Source organism: Labrus mixtus, chromosome 6 (genome assembly GCF_963584025.1).
Source record: "Labrus mixtus chromosome 6, fLabMix1.1, whole genome shotgun sequence".
Classification (NCBI taxonomy): domain Eukaryota; kingdom Metazoa; phylum Chordata; class Actinopteri; order Labriformes; family Labridae; genus Labrus; species Labrus mixtus.
In genome coordinates, this window is record NC_083617.1 from 3,046,370 (window position 1) to 3,068,548 (window position 22,179).

Sequence of the window (22,179 nt, forward strand, 5' to 3'; positions counted from 1 at the left end):
CGTCGCTACATCTGGCAGAAAGGCAAATTTAAAGAGGAGATTTTTTTAATGTAATTTGATGATTACGGGGGGGGGAAGGGGGGCAGGTGTGTTTAAATACACAAAGAGGACGGACAGACTAGACAGGAGCTGCTGCTGCTTCTTTTTTTTTTAATCTGTGTGTCTGGAAAGCTGTGGATCACATACATACCGGAGCATCATCAGTGAAGCAGAGCCTCATTCGCCTACAGGGAAATAACCGAGAGCGTCTTTATACATCAGTGCATCTTACACTCAGATGAGAGAAGAGAGAAAGAAAATGTGTTTTAATAACACGTGTGTAAGAAGTCAGGAGGAGGAGATCACTGCATCAATATGTAAAAGATCATGGTTGGTCATTGAGGCACTTAAGCTATAAATCACAATATGGGGTAAAGCCAAAATATCACTTCCCTGCACTTAATGGAATAAAAATCCCCCAAACATACAGAATAAGAAATATCTTTAAATATATTAAGCATTAAATGCACTCTCACATCAAAACAGGCAAAAGTAAGTGTTGTCGTCTGATTATAGGCTTAAAAGGTGAGAATTCACAGTATGAAAAAAGCAACAGTAAAAATCTGGAGATAAAGTGTACAAACAACATGGATGCGTATTTTACAGAGCTGCAGCTGTGTTTTTTTTTTTTTGCAGTTTGCATATGAGGACCAGTCTTCAGGTGAAATAGGACACCGCGGCGTCCTAACTCAGGCAGGTAGTGAAGCATTTCATCACTGCGTCTCTGCAGAGAGAGAGAGGAAACGACTCCATTAAAAACAATGACATAAAGAGAAACAAAGGATGGTTATTGGTGGAGCGTTACTCAAAGATCATCCAGGAAAATTAATAAATAAAGAAGGAGGCAGAATCCTGTCATGTATATTAAATTAAATGTGACAAAAAAAAAGCACTCGGACCCTTTTGTTGCGAGGGTTTGGGTGTGGCCCATCATGAATTAGTGAGTGTGTTTAGGCAGCGGCAGGGGGGAGGGGTGGGGGGCACCACATGCTCGCAGTAATGGGGGCTCCCTTTTCTTCAGGTAGCACTGCTATGAGGGATGATGCAATACGAGCGATCGCCATGGTAACCGCTCTCTGTATTTTCTAACCCCCCACCTCTCTCTCGCACCGTTTTTGCTCGTGCTGTCGGTGTGTTGCTATGCAGACTTTTCAGTCTGGCAGGCAGGCACGGTGATATTTTTCCGGTGGAGGAGGTGAGAAGCCCGTCAAGGTTAAAAGGAGAAGCGGGCGGGGGGGGATCATGAGCAGTCTGAAGAGGGGGGGGGGAATGGGGGAGGTCAGCGGTGCTACGGTTCAATCCTCCGGTGCATAAAAAATAAAAATTCCAAACCCTCGTAGTCTTCCTCCCTTTTCCACTAAATCTTTGTTTTTTGAGATCCTCATGAGGCGTGATGCTATTTTGGCTCCACATGAATAAATAATCGGTCTAATTTCTGATTTAATTTCAGAGCAACAGCAGCCCCCCCGATGCACTGTGGGAAGTGCACACGCAGCAGGTTTCAGTCCCCGATAACCTGCCAGCGTGGGAGGATATAAATAACAACAAGGTAAAATACATTAAAGGATCAAGTCCGTCGACCATGTGGTGTTCAAGGCTCGCCAGGTACCACAGTTTGTTTGAACACAGGAGGGAGGGAGGAGAGAGTCTTTGTGTGTTTTGACTCCAGGTTAAAACCAGGTGTGGGAAGTACTCTTAGCCAGGTCTTTTATTTTTCTACGATCTAAAATAGGACTTAACTGGTTAAAAAAAAAAAGTGCAGTCTAATGTTTTTTTCATTGTGTCATCAGAGGGTCCGGGGATCAAAATAAGCTGCTGCTCTAAGACAGCATGGTAAACAATAGAGAGCTAAATGATCAAATCTAAATTAAATGAAAAATGGATTACAGTTAAGAAGCTTAAGGAGACAGGACAATCGTGTGTTGGCAGGAAACATCACAACAAAGGAGTTAAGGGAGAAATAAGTGAGTCTCTTCAGGTCTGCATTTCTCCAAAGGAATTTTTTTAGGAAGGCCGACCGGAGAGAAAGGTCTTTGTCTCAGCTTTGTGTTGGTGTTGGCGTTCTGGTTGGGGGAGGGGGAACTGACTTGGGGTGGTTATAGGACGTCTCTCAGCTGTCAGAAAGGATTACAGGGTCGCTCGCCCACATACACAAGGCGAGGTAGAGAGGTAGAGAGAGGGGGGCTCTGGACCTCTCACCAAATGAGACACGACCCCGCTTACAGCTGGACTGACAAAACAACATCACACCCCGTGCGTGCCGCAGAGAAAGCAGCGAGGTGGCTCACCATATGGGACAATTAGAGAGGGGGAACATATGAGTTTAAGGAGATTATTTCATCTAATTTAAATCCTGTGTCGGGGTGTAGAGATGCAGAAATCAACTGCTAGAGGGCTTTGATTTTAAACTCTAAACATGTTGCATGTTTCCCCAAAATGAGTAAATTACAAGAAACACTACAAGATCTTTATCCTCGTCTCACAGGACGGTTTATATCTCATCAAAAGTGTGCATTGTGCCGCAGAGCTTAACATAAGCTCGTGACACATAACGTAAAAGCTTCATTGGGGGGAGTTAACTTTTGGTAAATCTCTCTCAAAGAGCATTATTCCACAAAAAAAAAACTGATTTCATTTGGATATTAGGGATAAAGTGAACGACGTCACAGAGTGTGAAACAACAAGCTGCCATTTGTTTGACGTTAAGTGCCTGCAGTAGTGGTAGGGGGGATTACAGCCATATGGTGGAGGCAAACAGTGTTTGGATGTGAATGAAAACATGTTTTTATTAAAGAGGCACTCACAGTGTAACCCCCCCCCCCCCCCCCTGCTTTGTTTATGTGTGGCATCAGAGAGGCAAAGAGGAGTAAACAGCATTACTGACATATAAGTGGATATTAAAGGAAGAAAGGAAGGACAGGCTGAAAGTGAAAATGTATCTAATGATGGGGATCAAGTGAGACATTTTCTCACATATATAAACCAGACCTCAAGACACCAGACAACCTCAAACAATGTCGATATCTGTTTCGTTACCACGGCAACAAATAAGCACCAAAAAAATGTGGAAATTTATTGTTGTTAGTTCACAAAAAATGGAGGCAAACTCATGTGTACTGTCAAATTTGCTCAAATACATTTTGAGCAATTTAGACGGTGTCGCCTCCTCTGTTCTCTGTCTGTAAGAGACTTAAACTTAACTTTCTGATGATTAATTGCTGGACTTTTTGTGCCTTTTCTTTAGAGATAGGACAGAGGATAAGAGTGAGAGTGGGGAATGAGATGTGGGAACGGAGCCACAGGTCGGACATGAACCCGGGTCAATCCGCTTGGAGGACTAAAGCCTCTGCACGTTGAGTTTGACCCAACCGCTAGGCCATCTGCACCCTATTTAAACGTGATGTTAACGTCAAATAGAGTTAAAAAAACATCAGTGTTTGTCAGTGTCTCCAATGTTTTGGAATTTGGACTGCAATACCCATTTTAAACTCTAGGTGTCAGAGTTACAAATCACTCCTTTAACAAACCAAATCATCAGTTTGTCCTCCAAACTATCCACCAACAAATGTCTATGACATCAACTTAAGGTCGGTGCAGACTAATTATAAATCATAAAATCATGTTGTCTTACCTGGCAAAGGGAATGTACGAGATGCTATACCTGAAACAGAAAAAAGAAATCACGATGAGGAGACACAGACTGTTTGATAACGACTGATCATCTGTAGAAGAAGACAAAACTTACAACAAGGAAGGAGCAAATATATGAGATTAAACAAGTGGAACTAAAACACATGCTGGACATCATAATATGAAAAAACCCCAAAATATTTATTTCGTACTATGACATAAGCGTTAAAGTCAGCAAATATTTGAACCCAAGTTGTCATTTAAAAAAAATTGTTTTCTTTGTTGATTCGAGAACTATCCCCTGAAAACAGAATATATTTTTTGTTCTCAACAAAGACAGTTGACAAGACACAGATCTGCAAAAATGACTGAAAAACGCTGTAGTATGCATGCCAGACCAGTAGTTGGTGTTGTGACTTTGTAATGAAACAACATGTGTGATTGGAGCATGTCCTCTTCCTTCAACAGAGCGGTGAGTCGTAAACACACAAACATGGCTAAGGCATTAATGTTTGTGTGGACGGACGATGAAGGTGAGGTTGTAACTCCAAGTGAGACTTAACGACAAAGCCAGTAACTTTCAGGAAAATGTCGACTTGGAGTGAGCAGCAGAGACAGAATGTCGAAGTCCGCCATTGTTGTTGTAGTTCATCTACCTGTGCATAGCAAATGAGCTCAACAGTGACCGTCCAGAAGTAAATTTCCCCGTTTAAATCCTCCATTGATTTTTTCACAGAATCCTTGTATGAAGAGATACTCGTGACTATATTAAATCTAATCTGGTTCCAAAACGGCATTGAATATTTGAGAAAAAGGCAAAGGTACAAGACTGTGTACATAATCGTCTTCCTGAGTCAAGGAACTACCCATCCCACAATCCATTGCAAATGGAAATCACATTCACTGCAGCCTAACAAGGTTATTAGTACATTTTGTGTTAGCTAACTAACTAGCTAGCGAAAATTATTTGGGGGTTGGGATGCATTGCCATAGTGACAGCGAGCTCAACCAATCAGATGCATCGCTGTGACACTGTATGATCGTGGGTAGTGTAGTTCTTTGCCCAGATATGGCGAATAAAACGTGTTTTTCTTAAAGGTTGATATCAGACGAACTTCCCTGGATGGTTATGACATCATGGCTAATAATCAAATCCGCTATAGAGAAAATAAATTGGATTTTTACTGCCAAAACCACACTGTTGAGCCCTATTGACTAAAACCAGAATGTGCATGTGTGTTAAGTCTCTGTTTGCAAAAGGAACAGCAAGGTTTGAAATCTGGATTTGAAATCTGGAACCCGTTTTCAGGCACCCAAAACGCTGTTGTCATGTAAACAAACAGCCAAAACGCAACTAAAGGATACCGATTTTGGGCTTTAGTGGTTGTTGTGTAAACGTGGCGTCTATCACTATGTAGTCAATCTTTCATTCTGGTGTGTTTTAATAACATGGGATTGTATGTGATGTCCGAGAGATTAAAGTTTAAAGGCATTTAAAAAAACACCCCACAGAAGGCCGGACTTTAAATAGATTTAAGACTTTAAGGCATCATTATAAAGGCTTTCTGATGAACAACACAACAACACACAAGATATACGTTTAACTGCTGGATCCAGTGGTAAACAGAGGACTGGAGGATCTTTGATGTTGCACAGCGGGGGAGGGGATTAACAAACCCTGATTGAGAATCAGATGCACTGTAATCTTTGCACTCGAGATACCAGACAGATTGGGAGCCAAACATAAAAGGACCACAAAAACATGAAACCCTGCACTGGTAATGATTACAGATGAAGTTAAGCAGAACAAAAATCCCCTGAGCGTTAAAACACCAAATATGTTTAAAATATGTGAGGAATCTGGTTCAGACGGGGAATGATTAACTGACATCTTACATGACCACCAGTGAACAGGAAACCCCCCGACTGCACTTCTCAGCAGAGCTGGAACTATTTCTTTTTTATATAGAAGGCTGGAAGGAATAATTAATGAATCAATGATAAAAAATGAATCAATTAATAATCTCATTTGTTTTCACTTGATGGTTCCAGCTCCTTAACTTTGAGGATTCTCTGCTGTTTTTTTAAAATAATCTACGGCTGTGTCAGAAATCATGAACCAGTTTGTAGTGGTGTCGGAAATCTGAGTGATCATACCCTATATAGAGCATTCATTGTAAAAAGTAGTGTACATTTGATGGTCACAATCGGAGCAGTATATACCATCACGCATTGCGTTTTTGTGAACAGAAAGAGGCGTCTGACTCAACTGCTCTCAGACAAAACGAGAGGAGCAACGAGCGTATACAGAGAAACACAAACAAGTTCATATTTGGGGCTTTTTTTTCTGTGCTTTTTGTGCCTTTAATGGAGAGACAGGAAAGTGGATAGAGCTGGAAATCAGGGAGAGAGAGTAGGGAATGACATGTGGAAAGGGAGCCACAGGCTGGATTTGAACCTGGGCCGCCCTTGAGGACTACAGCCTCCATGCATGGGGCGTGCACACTAACCACTGTGCCACCAGCGGCCCATATATTTGGAGCATTTTTACTGAAATCTACAATCTGTGTTAATCAAGAAAGATCGTCAGCTGAGTAATGTACGTCTTTTCCGAATGGTGATGGCAAGGCACGAGATCAGTAAACACAAAACAGATATAAAAATATGTTAAATAATTGAACATATGGTTGGTTTAAGTCAGTTGGTACAGGACACAGTCCTCGTCACACTGGTGGCAGGATCGACTCCTGATCCTGATGCTATCACTCTCTCTCCCCCCACACTGTAAATTATCTATCTCTCTCTCTCTCTATAAAAAAAACATAATCTGAAGTCGTGGGCCTGGACTCTGTTATTGTCTTTTTTCTGATTGTAGTCCGAGCAGTATCTTACACACCGAGCAGCGTTTAGTCTTACCAGGAAAAACTTGTTACGTCAAGTCCTATCATAACTAAATAAAGCTGTTGTGTCATCAGACCTCCTCCCGCCTGCAGGTTCGTTTACTGAGTCAGCGTCGTTCAGAGGTGTTTAGTGTTATGTGGTCACTTCACAGTCTTCAGCCCGAGGGCCGGACTTTGCCCACTTCTTGTGTGGGTCAGTGTGACGCTGCATGTCTTATAACAGGACCGCCTTCACACGGACGTCTGAGTGCCTGCGTGGGAGTGTACTAGGCCCCCCCCCTCCTCCCTCCTGTCTGTTGAGAACGAGCTCAATATGTGTGACTTGTGGTTGCCATGGCGATGCCTTTGAGAACGGAAGTGAATGTACAACATGTAGGTGCAAGAGCGGTGTAGTTACGAGGCTGATGCTCTGACACTGTCTGTTAGCTGGGGGGGTGTGTGTGTGTGTGTGTGTGTGTGTGTGTGTGATGGGGGGGTAGTGTTCCCATGCAGTCGCACACGGAAGCTCTTTTGTTCCTGCTGTGCAAATATGTTTAAATTAATGAACATACAAGTGCTGGCATGCCCACACAAGTCACAGACAGGTTTTATTATTCACTGCGATGTTTGAACTGAACCCTCCCGACCTTTTTAACAATGTGTGATCTCGTCTCAATCAGCTGCTCGGAGTTCAGTGCAGCATTACGAGGAGGACATTTAAGATGTACAGAAGAGGCATGAACACTTAAAGACCGTGACACATAATTATTTACATCAGTCTTCTATGTTAACGCTAAATATCCCAGAGCCTCGAGCATTTATACATAAATCATGTCTTTGCCAGCTTCTCCCAACTCTCAGAAAAAATGTAATCTTCGGCCAGAGAGAGATTTTGTGAGAAATAAATTTCCCAATTTGTCCTGGTAAAACTCACCTTGATCATGTGTTTACAATCTCAAAGGGCAATCTAGTTTGGCTTATCTTGACAGGTCTTCAGCCTTTATTATAAATACAGACAGAATGTGCTGGAGTAGCTTTAAAAACAACCCATTTGGACTGAAATGTCTCAGGTCCTTTTTGATTGGAAATGCAGCTTTTGTCTCATGTGTGATTAACACAGGTGGAAACACCGTTCTGTCTCTGCATCTCTAAGCAGCTTCACGCTGATCCTGGCACTGCCTCATCCTCTTCAGGCCAACATACTCAACATACTGACCGACCACGACCTCAGGGAACCAACCCAACACCAGGTATGTAGAGCAGGTGTCCCTGACAGCTTAGGCAAACTAGAGCTAATCAGTCAGCTGATTACAGTTTGGAATTAAACGTACACAAACATGGCTTTACATTCACTGCATATAGCCTGGGCTTAGCTCCTAAACAGTGGGAACTCGTATATGGTGTGGTTGAACGTGCCGTGTGAGTAGGTGTGAGTTCACACATGTATACGTTCAGCTGTGTACCCGGTCGCAGCAGTAAGTAAGCTTTAAGAATCAGCTCAAGTCACTGACATTTAATGCAGGCCAGAGCAGCTGGAGAAAAGTTCCCTATCACAGACGGACGGCTCTATCCGAGTAGGAGGAAGTGATGAGTTAATTAAGACTTTCTGATCACACTTACCAGGTCATCGCCAAGAACTGCAGAATACAGAAGATGATAGCCAGCCCCTTTTTATGCCACTGTGAAGTGAAACACAGAGAGTTTTTTATTCTAATAGATCGTCACACTGCACTAAAAACAATGAAGGCTGAATGTGGCTTTAAAAACGTGTGCACTTACCCAAAACACTGCACAAAGTGTGAGGACAAGGCAGAGCTGATGGAAGAAGAAGGAAAGAGTTAGCTTCTTAAACAAATGTAGTGATTTGTAAACATCAAGAGCAAATCATAAGCTGCATTTATAAGTCCTTCAGATGGTTCAGTTTTCCTGGGAATGGAAGTTGTTCTTCCAGCTTTGAGTGCTCATGACCTTTAATCCAATATTTGAGACAAAATGAACTCTACAAATAGGTTGGGATGTATATTTTTGCTCTTACTAAACTAACTGATGCATGTGAATTAATTAATTAGAAGCTTTTTGACCAGAAACTATTATTTTGATCTGCCCTGTTCCTGTGTAATACGACAACAGCCTGACTTTAGCCGCTGTTGCTACTTGAGTGTTTAAATGAATTTTCCTAAAAAAAAAGAAGAAAGAAATCTTTACATTTAATTCCACAGCTCATACGTACAATAAACCCGCACCAAGTGTCTAAAGGCTTTGTCAAGATAGGTATTGGATTTCTGCAATCCTGCAAGATCACAAAGTAACGACGGATTTATCTAAAAGTCATCAGAGTCTAGAAACCTTTCACACCCCCAAGACAAGGTGCACGCTGATTCAAGAGTAATGGCCCCATGTCGAGTAGAATATAACAAGTTAAGGACTGCGTTGCAATATTAAGAATTTTCTGTATATTTCAGAGTGAGCTGGATAACACCCAGAAGAATCTGGAAGTATCCAGTTTTGTGACGTGCTGACGTATGTACAAAAGGTAACCGTGCTCAAAAGCTGGTTGTGCCTGGAGCAAGGTGAGTGTAGACCAGCGAGAGACCGGGGGGAGGGGCATCTGGGCGTAGTGAGTGCGCCCTCAGGTGCACATTAATCTGTCAGATGTTTGAATTTATTTACATTCTTCCTTTTAGAATAAAGAAATTGCTGCTATGAATTAAGATAAAACTAAAATATTGAGTAACAACATAAAGAATGTGTTTTAACTTCAGGTCTGAACATGTAACGATAGTTACCAGCATAACGATGGTGGCAATCAGTCTGGTTGGTTCGAACATGCGCTTCAGCTGTTTAAGTGGACCCATCAGGAAGCAGGTGCTGTAAGAGAACAAACAAGAGAAACATCAGACTACCAAACCTCCACACCTTGCTGTTCAAACTGTTAACACGTTTAATTGTTTCTGTCATGTTTACTCTGCATATCAGGAGATTCGATTTTAGCCCCGTGTAGTACGGTCGCTGTTTTTCAACAGTGAGGAACATTTGTTATGAATGTGCTTTTTTCACAAGTGTGAATCTTTTCAGCATCTTCAGCATTTGGTTTCACCTCCATATTCATTCAAAATGTTGCTTTAAAGTATTAGTCTGTATTAAATAATTATTAATTAGTATCCTCATCATATGTCTCTCAACACACAAACAAAAATCTTCTGTGACATCAAAGTTGTGTAGATAAACCAAACAAATTCATCCCACATTTTGCAATTATTAGGGTGTAAATATTTAACGCCCGACACCCTGATGACACGCTGAAAACCTCCTACATGATGCATGTGTGATGTCAGTGAGTGTAACAGACAAAGGCTTTCCCCAGCTGACGAGGCAGGCAGAGCTGAGTGGGTAGAGGGAAACTGCGAGGCGTCACATCTGTCAGATGAGACACCAGAGTAGTTTGTGTTGACGCAGGCTTTCTGTACCGCTCGGCTGAGGGGGATTGGCATTTTTTTTTTAACTGTTCAGTGTGACAGAGACACTAATAAGGTTCCTGCTGATTGGAGAGGATGACATCACTGTTAATACCATTACTAACATGATACTAATCATAGTCTCTTTTTTATCTTTCTGCATTGAACTCTGAGGTCTCTTGAGAATCAGTGTATTGAAAATACTTTGCCTCAACTGTATTGTATTTTTGGTTACTTAAAAAAAAGAAAATAACATCCTCCTCAAGCAAGCGTCCCTATTGTAAAAATATGTACCAAACGTGGCGCTGGTTGCCTAGCAATTAGTGCGTGCCCCCCACTGTCCTATCTCTAGAATAAAAACAATGCAGCAGCCAGTATGTCCTCCTTCTAACTTTAGATTCTGGTCCTGAATGCTCTGGATTTGTTTGGACCAGAGAAGGTAGGCGCTTTTAAGGCGACCCCCCGACACGGCCCGTTTTGGACGCCCCTCAGTTTGTCAGATATGAGAGCAGTTATCAGGTCAACAGGTGTTGCAGTGATGGAAGCGGGCAAGAGAAGTGGTTCAGATAGAAGTGATTGTACCCGACCTAAAAAGCCTCTGCATGTTTCTAATAAGCTCCACGAGCAGAAACGTGCTCAAACTAGGATCAATATTGGAGATGCTTTTGAAAAATGGAGAGAGGTTAGAACACAGAAAGGTTTACAGACCCATGCAGAGCTGGATAAACACTGAAGCTTCAGAGTCCACCACATGGTGACCTGTGTGAGCATCGACTCTAGAGAGGAGGGGGCGGGGGAGACAGCTCTCTATGATGTTTTGAATATTATTCAATCTATTCTACAGTATTTCTATTAGTATTCTTGAATTAGGTTTGCTCAAGCCAGATGCTTATATTGCCTGTCAACATTTTTTTTGTTACAGACAGAAAAAACGATATGTGTTGAAGTCTGTCTGTTTTGTTATTAACACGATCATGTCAGCCTAATGATGACGACTCCCCTGTCATGCAACCTTCCTCTACTGTGAGGGTTAAAACTGGACAATCTTTAAAATATGAAACCCCCTTGATTGGTAACCTGGGCCATGACAGACTAAGGTGACCCAGTTTCTTGACACATCTAAACCCTGCGGACATACGATACCTGAAAATAGACACTGCCCTGTCTGGGAAAAAATACCCTCATCAATGGTCGACTGTCACAGACGTCTGAGACTTTGTGATTATATTTAGACCGCACATAATCAAGATTTAATTATCCATACAGTTTTAAAATATCGATGCCTAGTGAGGATGTATTTCAGTCTTACTTAACGTTTATTGTTAAGACAGGTGAACGATACAAAATGAGGATAAAACACTGAACATGTCAGTGAGGCAGAGTTATTAGAAAACTAAATTGTAACTGAAATTTTAACTCAATTAATTACCCAGCTCTACTTTCAAATGACATGAAATTAAGATGATTAAGAGAGAGAGAGAGAGAGAGAGAGAGAGGGAGAGGGGGGAGAGAGAGAAAGCGAGAGAGACAGAGAGAGAGAGAGAGAGAAAGAGGGGGGAGAGGAGGGGCAAGAGAGAGGGGGGGAAGAGAGAGAGGGGGAGAGCAAGAGAGAGAGAGATGGAGAGAGAGAGAGAGAGAGAGAGAGAGAGGGGGGGGAGAGCGAGAGCAAGAGAGAGAGGGAGAGAGAGCAAGAGAGAGAGAGCTGCAAAATGTACCCTTCTATGTTAGGGTGTCTGCATTGTTGATGAATTTAAAAACAGTCTCTGCTGCCCACACCCAATTTCAGCTACAAGTTTTGAAACTTCTTGACTCTAATGTGACTCGAAAGACCCGTCACTGTGCGTATTAGCAAACTGTATATTTATGCAAATTCTGATCCTATCATTGGGGAGTTGAAGAAACAATCCCGTAGTCCGGAGCACAGTCTCCCCTGTTTGTCATCAATAAATCGGAATGAAAACATTTGCAAACGCTGAGTTTTAATAAATGCACAGAGGGGAGCTGTGACAGTAAAATACAGTTTAAATAAAGCTTGATTAAAGACCTCGGACAAATGTGCAGAAGTGCGACATTGGGCTGTAAAATTTGATTGTAAACGTCCAACATTGCATCAGTTTGAGTTTGATGTTCATCATAACATTTAATCCTTGCAGTTTGCCACACAGGTGAGAATACAAACCCACGCTGTGTAATTCTCACACCTGCAGGATTGAGCTGGACAGAAGGGTCCTTCTTACCTGAAAAGAGCGGCGAGGTTTCCTAGTGTGTAGAAGACGGCGAAAAGCTTGACTCCACCTGGAAGGAAGAGCAGAGCTGTGCCCTGGTGAAACAGGAAAACAGTCTCTGTCAGCTTCACAGCATCATAACTTAAATGTGAGTAAAACACAAAAACAATCATCTTACATCACGCAAACAAAAGACAGGAACTCGGCTTGTTGTCCTTGTGTTTTTACAGGAGCACAAATAGCTCCCCCTAGTGTCCAAAAAAAGGATTAACGACTCAGTGCCAGGTTGACGGTCTCTGGCTTTATAATCCGAACGAGTCCATGATTAAGATCACTTTCAGAGTAAAGAGGATTTTAGACACACGTTGTTTAAACCCTGTATCCAGGCAGGATAACTTTGAACATAGTTATTAAGAATAAATACATTTTGAAGGAAGATTTAATAACATTTAATATTCAACATTTAAACAACCTGCTTCTAATAATTACATTTTATAAAATCAGCAAATCCTGGACATCCTATATCTGTAAAGAAAAATGAGCTTGGGTCTGCCCCTGTAAGGATGTGAAAATGTATAAACGACAGAGACATCCATAGATATGTGATGTTAAATCTGATGTATGCACCGAGAGAATCACCAGCTCTGTGAATTTCCTCGCCCATGCATACACCTCGAGGTCATGTCGCTTCGTCTGTGTGAATTCTCACCTATGTGGTTTAATGAGCGAAAGCTGCGTGTGATTTAACTTCGTGTGGTTTTGCAAGCTTTACACAACCAACCGAAAAAAGCTCTCATGATCCAGCCAATCTTACTGTGCTGCTCCACCTGCTTCTTTGACATCTTATCTGTTAAAAACAGGGCCATACTCAAACGCATCACAACCACAGCTGCCAGAATAACAGAACTCAACAACAGGGCTATGACGCAGACTGCAACCTCAACAGAACAGGACATCACACACATGCACAACACATCCACCTCGCGCCACAGAGACGGAGGTACAGAGCAGTGAGGTGCAGAAGAGTCGCTTTGTGAGGAGCCTGATCCCTGCTGCCCTGAACAAAAGGCCCCGCTGAACAGAACAGAGTGTGGACTTCTGTTGTGTGACGTTGTTTGTTTTACTGAGTGTTCTGTGTGTGTACTCTTCTTTGGTGGGTATTGTCTGTTGGACAGAAACGGTGCTGTGAAAAGGAATTTCCCCATAACGACCATAAAGTCGAAAGTCTCTTTTTTTTGTGATTGCCTTAAATCTGCAAAAATTATTTTTTTTTTTTTTAAATTATTTATATTGTTATGTTATAATTCTGTCTCCTCAAAAACAAAGTAGAGCTCTGTTACCAACCGGAAACCTCCAGTGTTAAAAAATGAAGCCAATGCTGAAGTTCAAAATCCTGCAGTTCCTCAACTGTCCACTAGAGGCTGGCACCAAGAGAACCAGAAGTTACATACACACCCATTGAAAATAGTGCGACTTTATAGCAGAAATTAACATCTTTACAGCCTGGTAGAAAAACCGAAATATGTCTGATTAGCCCAGGGGGGTCGGTTTTTTAAAAGCTGATCTGTTTAGATTTTATGAAAGATAAGAGTTATTCACAATGAGGCGTGTAGCTGATGTGATTGACAGGTGGGCGGGGTGTAACGGTTTGTGAAGAGGCTTAAAACCCGCCTCAGCTCCAGCTCTGAGCCTGTCATATTTACAATCTATGTCTGTTATATTATTATCACTTAAGTCACATTTTTCTACATCTTGGACTACCTTCTTCTCTGGAATATTTAACTTTGTTTTACCTCTATCTGTGACACTGGGTCTTAAACATATTTTTGTTAATCATCCTCAACTTCAGACACTAAAGCAGTGACGTACAATTCACAGGAGTGTAATTGTAGTAGAACTGTGCATCTTCACTGGTCTTACGATTCGATTGCGATTATCCAGTCAACGATTCGATTCGATATCACGATGCATCGCGATTCATCCTCAATTTTCTATTTTACTGCACATGGCTACTTTTTCATAAACAGAGACAAACAGTCTTATAAATATTAACTCCTTTTGTATAATTTAAAAAGTGCTTTAGACAACAATGTCATTATCAATATCTTTACATTGTAAGTTAAAATTAATACATTATAAAGGTAGCCTACAGTATAAGTAAAAAGTAGGCTATACATGTTTGTGTGTTTAGTTTATTATCAGAGAGAACAATGTTTTTAAGTCTCTGTGTGTTCTCTTCTCAGGACGTTGTAGTCTTTAGCTGTGAGCTTTGTTCAGGGTTAGTTTTGTTTCTGTCCTTTTTATTTCAGACAGTTGTGTTACACCCCATTTCCTGATATGGATGTTTCACATTAAAAGCACTTCAACTTCAGATAGGCCGGGGACTTTTATTGTGAAGAACTTGTCAGAAGTAGAAAGTGTTTATCATTGAACGAACGCAGCTTTAGCGGAGGTGGCGCTGTGTCGGGAGTCTACTGTGTTTACAGCCGCTCACTTTATCACGAGTCACCACCACAGCCCCCTTCTTTTAGTTATCCTGGACTTAAGACAGCGAGGCATCAGTTTAAACTGACCCGAGCTGCGGTCGGCTAAAGCGACACCGAGTCAAGCCGTTTCAGCCTGCAGCGGAGCACTGTGGTCTGAGCGTGCAAGACCAGCTGACTCTGCTCATAAATTCAGCAAACACAGGAGCTCAATTTACGTTGTTTTCTGCCACAAATCCCTCTGTTAGCCTACGTTACTTTCATTACACACCACCGTGTATGTTTAGGTAAAACAAACTCACTCAACGCTGCGCAAAACAATCACATTTAACGGTTAGCAGATGCTTTTTTCTAACCCTCGTCATAATCGATTACTTCCTGTCCCTGCATCGATGCATTGATCGTCTAGTCTGCATCGCGATGCATTGATTAAATGACTAATTTCAACAGCCCTAAATTGTAGTGACTATGTACTGAAGACTGACAGACACACTTTGTGCCTGGTTGATGTGTCCAACAAAAATATCTGTAAAAACCTTTAAAAAATGGTATTAAAACCACAAAAACAAAATTTCCTGTTGTCTGTCGTCGTTCCTCCTCTTCTTTCTTATTTGTATTTTTACCCCTGCAGCAATAAAACAAAGTGACATGCGTCCACCACTTTCATCTTTAAGCGCAAGGCCGTAGGATTTCCTCTTGGTGGCACTGGAGCTGAGCTGTGAATGCAACTCTTAAATCTTTTATAGTTCCTACAAATCGAAACACAGCAGCAGAAAAACTCACCATGACCATTGCAAACAGTGTTAACTTTGTGCATACGCTCTGCATTCCTTACGCTAGTGGAGATAGAAATAAGATAAAAGCAGTCTGAGCTATTTTAAGAGAAGAGACACTCACAAGTATTGAGCACAGGATGCCTGCAGCGAAGCATATGAAGAACCATTTCACCCTGGTGCTGTAGCTGAGGGAGCTGGCATCGAGGACCTGGTGAGAACAATGGGAGGATGTCACAGGACAAACCTAATGACCTGCAGAGAGACGCACAGACTTCCCTGCATGCTGATGATTTACACATGTTTGCTAGAGCAGGGCAGATAACGACCGGCTTACAGTTTCATCTTAAAACATAAAAACACACACACGACACAGGCTGTAGTAAAAGGAGAGGACACTGAACTCAGGCAAATGAAGCAATAAAAGCAAACTGTAAAGATGAATCTGTAAAAACATGCAGACGACTTATAGAGAGAATAATTAATAATTTAATAATTAACCTTCCAATAAGTTAATAAACTACCATCTGCACAGTAAGAACACAAGGTTGAGTTAATTACTTACCTCATTCCCTCCTTATGGTGAACGCATGTGAAAAGTATAAATACACAAATAAATATTAAGTATTAAAAGCGGACAGAAGAATCACTAGAGCGACCATGGCAGTCATTTTAACCGTCTTTTAAGGAGCGTCTAATGCAACAACTTTGAGTTAAACCCTCAGAGTAATATGTGATTGTTTTATTCTGACGTTGTTATTTTGTCACTATTTCAAAACACAAATAATATTCTGAGGTCATCACAGTAATTTCTAATGCATTATAACAGTATATCATTTCATGCACTTGAAGTCGGACTGGGTGGTATATCCAGGTTTTAAGAATGACTGATAGATTTTCAATTGAGTTATAGGGTATGACAAAAAAACTATAGTTTACGCTGGGTTAAAATAACGTTATACGCTTCTTCCATAGATACACCAGTTCACCCTTTTCTCTTCTCTCTCTCTCTCTGAGCGAAACTCGAAAACTACCTGAACAACCAAATATACAGCTGTATGTTCGTTGTGCAGAGAGCATTTTATTTAATTGTTATATCATTTATTTGACAAAGAGTAGTTTGGGTACATGTTGACATTATGCAGCTGGCTGTTAATAATAATGTTGTGTATCGCAATTAAAGGTAGAGTCATTAGCAATTTCAGTTGCAGTTTGTAAACACAACATTCAAGCACAACCCCCCCTGCAGGACTTGGTGTGTATGTTTACTCCTTTAACCTACACTGCAAGCTACCTGATATTACATTTGTTGTGCTGGAAAAGCCGATAATTTAGCATGCTAGCACAAGCTAACCACTGCTGTTTGGCACCTGTCTGTCCAACAGAAAGAAGACCAAACTTTGTTTAGCTCTTCATCCCAAGTGCCTGAAAGCGGGTGAAATCCAACCCGAGGTTCACCCTTGTTTTGGAGCTATTTATCCACTTGGTGTTTCACCTCACTGTGATTAAGTTTTCTCTTCTTTGCTCATATGTCTACCTTATTCAACGGTTTTAATGGCATCCAGTCATTGAATTGTATCCACTCCCATTTTCACCTGTGCGTGTCATTGGCTTGGGGGAGTCACACCCACTTAGGGGTGGCTGAGGCTCAGTAGAGTCGGCCACATGTCCTTGGGCAAGACCCTTAACCCCAAATTGCTCCCGCTGCTTCGTCAGCGGTGTTAATGTGTTTGTGTAAGAATGGATTAGTTAATGATGGACACGTTAGATAGCAGCCTCTTCCACAGGGTGTGAATGTGTAGGTGTGACCTACGTTTGTAAGCGGGCTTTGAGTAGTCAGAAGATTAGAAAAGCGATATACCAGCTCATGTCCATTTACTCACCACCCAGAAACAACCAAAACATGTAAATCCAGTCAGAGGACAGGGTCTCTCTGCGGACACAGTCTCCACCTCACATGTATGGAGGCTCATAGATGATGACAAGCATTACTTTTGAATAAGTCTGTATTATATAGTTTAGGAAAATGCTACTGACACTACCTTTAGGCAAAAAAATATTTAAATATGAGAGTTGGTCCATATCACCCAGCCTTATCTTGGTGTATGTTAATGTGTATTATATATATGTAAATTGTACATATAGTAGCCTATATCAAATTGTATATATATATAGATATATATATATAGATTGTATCCAATGTATAATTGTAAACATACTGTATCAAACTGTATAGATATAAGGATTGTATAAATATATAAAATGTAAATATAGTACATCAAATTGTACAAATAGATATGTATATATAGATAAAATGGATTGTATAAATATATATTTTATAAAAAATCATAGTATATCAAGTTGTATATACGTTTGGAAAATCATTGGATTGTAAATATCAAATATAGTATCATAAATATAGTATAGCAGATTGTATATATAGAGAGCTTATAAGGAACACAGGAAGTTAATTTAATAATTATTAATTACTGAGCTGTGGAAAAGGGGTAGGATTAAATAAGTTTTATACTTCTTCCTACTCCTTTTCAGGCATATCAACTGAATATGTAATTTGCTTTTTCTTTTTTTGTGAAATAATTTGAACATTGTTTTTTGTATTTTGTATTTTCGTGCTTTTCATTTTGTTTTGTATTTTTGATATGTTTGATTTTATTTGATATGTCTGAAATAAATTTAATCAATCAATCAATCAATCAATCAATCAATCTTGAAGTTACAATAGACCCTAAACACATCACTGTTACTTAGCAACACGTATTCTATTTCCTCCAGGGCTACTTCAAGGTAAAAACCATGACGGAAATTATAAAGAAAAAAGGAAGTTCTTTGGTTGTCTACTTACTTATACTTTTTTAATTCATTAGGATAACATTTTAATTATAATTCTAATTGTATTTGTTTATTTTAAGAAGTTTTAAACTGGTGTATAATCATTAAAAATCTATTTAATCTTACATTTAAATCTCTATTATTTATGGTATGTGCAAATAATCGATTAAGAGTCAGAATTAAAGCCAAAGTGGTTATAAAATCATTGTAGTTTATCACAGATTGTAAAAAAGAAGAAGAAAATAGTTTCACTCGGTTGTTTACGTTTCGACGCTTCGATGCTAGCAGATCGTAAACTCACATTTATGCTTTAAAATACACATAATACCACACTGACAATAACAGCAACTAGCTAAAAAGTAACACAGAGTGAGAAACATGATGACACAACTAGTAAACACTTTGACACAGAGTTATATTTTCGTTTAGCTTCATCTAGTGTGTAAAACAAGGTTAGCATTAGCGGCTAACTCTGACAGACTGTTAGCTAGCTACCTGAGCGGTGAGACCCAACTCCTCGTTTTCCTCTTGGCCGCTGAGCACACGACGAAGCTTATCCATCGCTGGAAGCTTTATAGAAAAGCTGAACTCTGAATTTATATATATTTTTTCCACCTATATATCCGCTGTTTGTGTCTGTGTAAGTTTTGGCTCACAGCAGTTTTTAGCTTGACTTCCGGGCTCGCTGGACGATGCTGTCTGTGATGCTGCGTTCACGTGATGTCGGAATAATTGGAAGAATGAGATTCCGTCTTCGTCTTCTTCTTCTTTAAGGTTTTATGGCGGTTGGCAAACAACGAATTGGTGCATTTCCACTACCTACCGGTAAGGAGTGTGGATCACAATATCTAATGCAGGGATGTCAAACATACGGCCCGTAATTAAATATTTGTAATACATATTTTCCCCGAATTGTATTAAAACCTATGTAAAATGAGCAACGTAAAGGTTGATATCATTATACGAATATTAATTAAACGGGGCACTTTGAACTATCTTCTCAGCAGGGAGTATCACCAATCTTAGCTAAATATATAGGATCAAAGCTAAATATTTAGAATATAAACTAAATGTTTAGAAACGTAGCTAAATATTTAGAATCAGGACATGTATTTTTAACATTTATATATAACATTTAACATTTAGATAAAACATTCAACATTTAGATATAACATTTAACATTTATATTTGCCAATGAAATTATCTTACATTATTATTCACAAAAGCAAATATGACAAAGTTCACAAATATTTCTCTAAATGTGAATAGATAGTTTTCGGGCTAAATGTGGAGAAATGTTGTTGTTATTTGTAGTGTGTGCAACTTTACAATCGGCGCCCCATATGATACGAATATTAATTAAATGGGGCACTTTGAACTATTTTCTCAGCAGGGAGTATCACGAGCTGCTCCTGCATTACGCTGGTAATACATCACATCAGAAAACAGGCTGAACACCTGAGAGAGGTGACACAGAATGCAGGTTCTCAAGAGAGATCGAAGGAGCGATATTTCTTTAGTTTCATTTGCTCACAAGTTGCCAGAATTTTATCAAAGCTACGCGACAGGCACACCGCTGCACTGCGCGCTCATCATGACGGTCTTCAGTTCACACTTCTTACCAGTTTCTCCTGTCTTGACTGATGTAAAACAAAAGTTTGGCTGATAATAACAAAGCTTCCTATGGAGTGAGCCACAAAGAGCAGCTCGTGCAAATAAAAAACAATCCTCTCCGCCATGCGTAATGTGCCCAGACCGTCTCCTCACATCCAGACGTTGAGCCTGATGCATCTCCCGACTAGTTTTACCTCTGGTTATTGTAAAAACAGTAAATTAAAATTAATATTAACAAATTTTAATTACAGATGGTTCATTTTTAGGTCACCCAGAGGTGAACGTGTTGATCACCTAAAAGTTTCAGCGCGACATCACTTCTAAATGCAGTAGACTGCTGCCTTTATCACCAGCTTTCATCAGACCGTAAAAATATAACTATTACTGAACATTTCATTCTTATCCAAAAACGATATCACGCACAGGCTGTCCGATCATACAGAGGTCAGCTGGTTTCACTGTTGAGCAGTGCTAAAATGCTTTCTCGAATTACGCACGGAGATGGCACAGATTCATGGCGCATAAAAAGTCAGTGACAGAGTTAGATTACGATAGTGCGGACACGTAGAAGAACGGACTGCCAGACTCATATCAAATGTCGTTTAACTGAGTTTACTTAGTTGAAAAACGTGCACTCCACACGGAGCTGATCAGACTGCAGTGCGCAACGCTGAAGGATCAATTCGAGTCTGTTGGTTTGGAAACATGTTATCATTTTATAATGCCTAACACTAAAATACCTGAAGATGCATCAAATACACTCTGTGTGTTTGTGACAACTTATTCATGTGAGCAGGTTTCATCTGTAACCTTAACGAGTGCAAACTGTGCTGTGGCCTGACACACACAGATCTGAAGTCTCTCTCTCTCTCTCTCTCTCTCTCTCTCTCTAATGCACTGATCCCAGGGCAGGTAGAATAACCTGAGTCAAAGTTTCTATAACCTTGAACAGCAATATTTAAATATAATATAATAATCTCAAACAAAACATAATTATTTATATTTTCTTCTGTAATGTTGTACATTTAAATATTTCCAACATGCAGTTTGTAATGACAGAGTTAACCCCTCTGCTTAATGTTAATGTTAAAGTTTTCTATACAATCATACATTAGCCTATATATCCATGTGTTGAGTTATAGTGATGTTGGCAAAATTAGTCCGGCCCACTTGAGGTCTCATTTGAACCCAATAGAACTCTGACATCCCTGATCTAATGGGTACTACTTTCTGTAAATAATAATAATAAAACATCTTCTCAATCAACTTAGTTTGTCTAAGGTAATGGAATAAAACCCTATAGCCTTCATTTTCTGATTTCTATAAGATATCTATTAAAAATCCAAATTTACTTTAATTTCTTTCAGGTTTTCCATCATCTGTCTTCTTTTTTCCATGTCTTCTTCCACCTTTCTTTTCTTGCCTGACATCCTCGTACATGTGTCGCACACCAACAGTATCGACCTCCCTCTCGTCAACACCGGCAAAGCCTGCAAGCGAAACAACTTTGACAGCCTACAGGAAGCTAAGCCAATCAAAAAACAGACCTGTCTCAAAGACGTATTTGAGAGGCGGATTTAACCCTTTGTGCGCCTTTTTTCCTTCAACTCTAATATTGGTGTGGACATTTCAGCCATCGTTTGAGATTGAGATTGAGATTGGTATGGACACGTCCATACGCAATTCTACGCCTATGCCTTCAAAACAGGGTTAAAAACATTTGCTCAACAAGCAAATTCATGTGAAAAACAACCACATCTGTAAAAAACACACTCAAGAAACATCAGACTCAAGGCCAGGTTATACGAGGCTGCAAAAGGTTGCAATGCACCCTCAACTTACAATTCTGCACCCTCAATCGAATGCATGGCAAAAAATAGCAATAGTTTTTTTTTGTTTTTTTTTTTACAATAATTAGCTTAATCAAGGCTGTCACAAGACAACATTGACTATACGATCTTGTTTACCACATTCATGATCTGATGGTCATGGCAGGTGCACATGACCTGTCTGTTCAACAAGGACCACATGACCCATACCACCTGCGTTATTACTCATTGATGTTGCTGGTCACTGGTCCCCCTTTAATCTCAGATGCATCCTAAATCTGTCTGTCTGTCTGTCTGTCTGTCTGTCTATCTATAGAAAAAAGAGAAAAAAAGATGGATAAAAAGAATTTAAAGGCAAAGCCGTTGACAAATCATCAATAAACCAAATAAAAACCTTGAAAG

General features: G+C 40.2%; 1 protein-coding gene and 1 long non-coding RNA gene across 3 annotated transcripts; one reads left to right on the top strand and one right to left on the bottom strand.

The window, feature by feature from the left end:
• Positions 1-130: 130 nt before the first annotated feature.
• sft2d1 (SFT2 domain containing 1) lies at positions 131-21,429 on the bottom strand. Of its 2 annotated transcripts, none has more exons than XM_061039512.1 (8): positions 21,301-21,429; positions 15,609-15,695; positions 12,241-12,323; positions 9,335-9,416; positions 8,328-8,363; positions 8,169-8,227; positions 3,671-3,700; positions 131-763 (listed from the first exon to the last, which is right to left on the bottom strand). In XM_061039512.1, the coding sequence occupies exons 1-8, from the start codon at positions 21,376-21,378 to the stop codon at positions 724-726; spliced, it is 495 nt and encodes a 164-aa protein (XP_060895495.1). In that variant the 5' UTR covers positions 21,379-21,429; the 3' UTR covers positions 131-723. The 2 variants fall into 2 exon arrangements, with proteins under 2 accessions (XP_060895495.1, XP_060895496.1); XM_061039513.1 differs by lacking the exon at positions 21,301-21,429 and adding an exon at positions 18,830-19,056.
• LOC132975158 (uncharacterized) lies at positions 1,504-14,777 on the top strand. Its single transcript, XR_009673241.1, has 4 exons — positions 1,504-1,588; positions 7,705-7,798; positions 12,211-12,376; positions 13,089-14,777. It is a non-coding gene; the product is annotated as an uncharacterized LOC132975158 (long non-coding RNA).
• Positions 21,430-22,179: the final 750 nt, after the last annotated feature.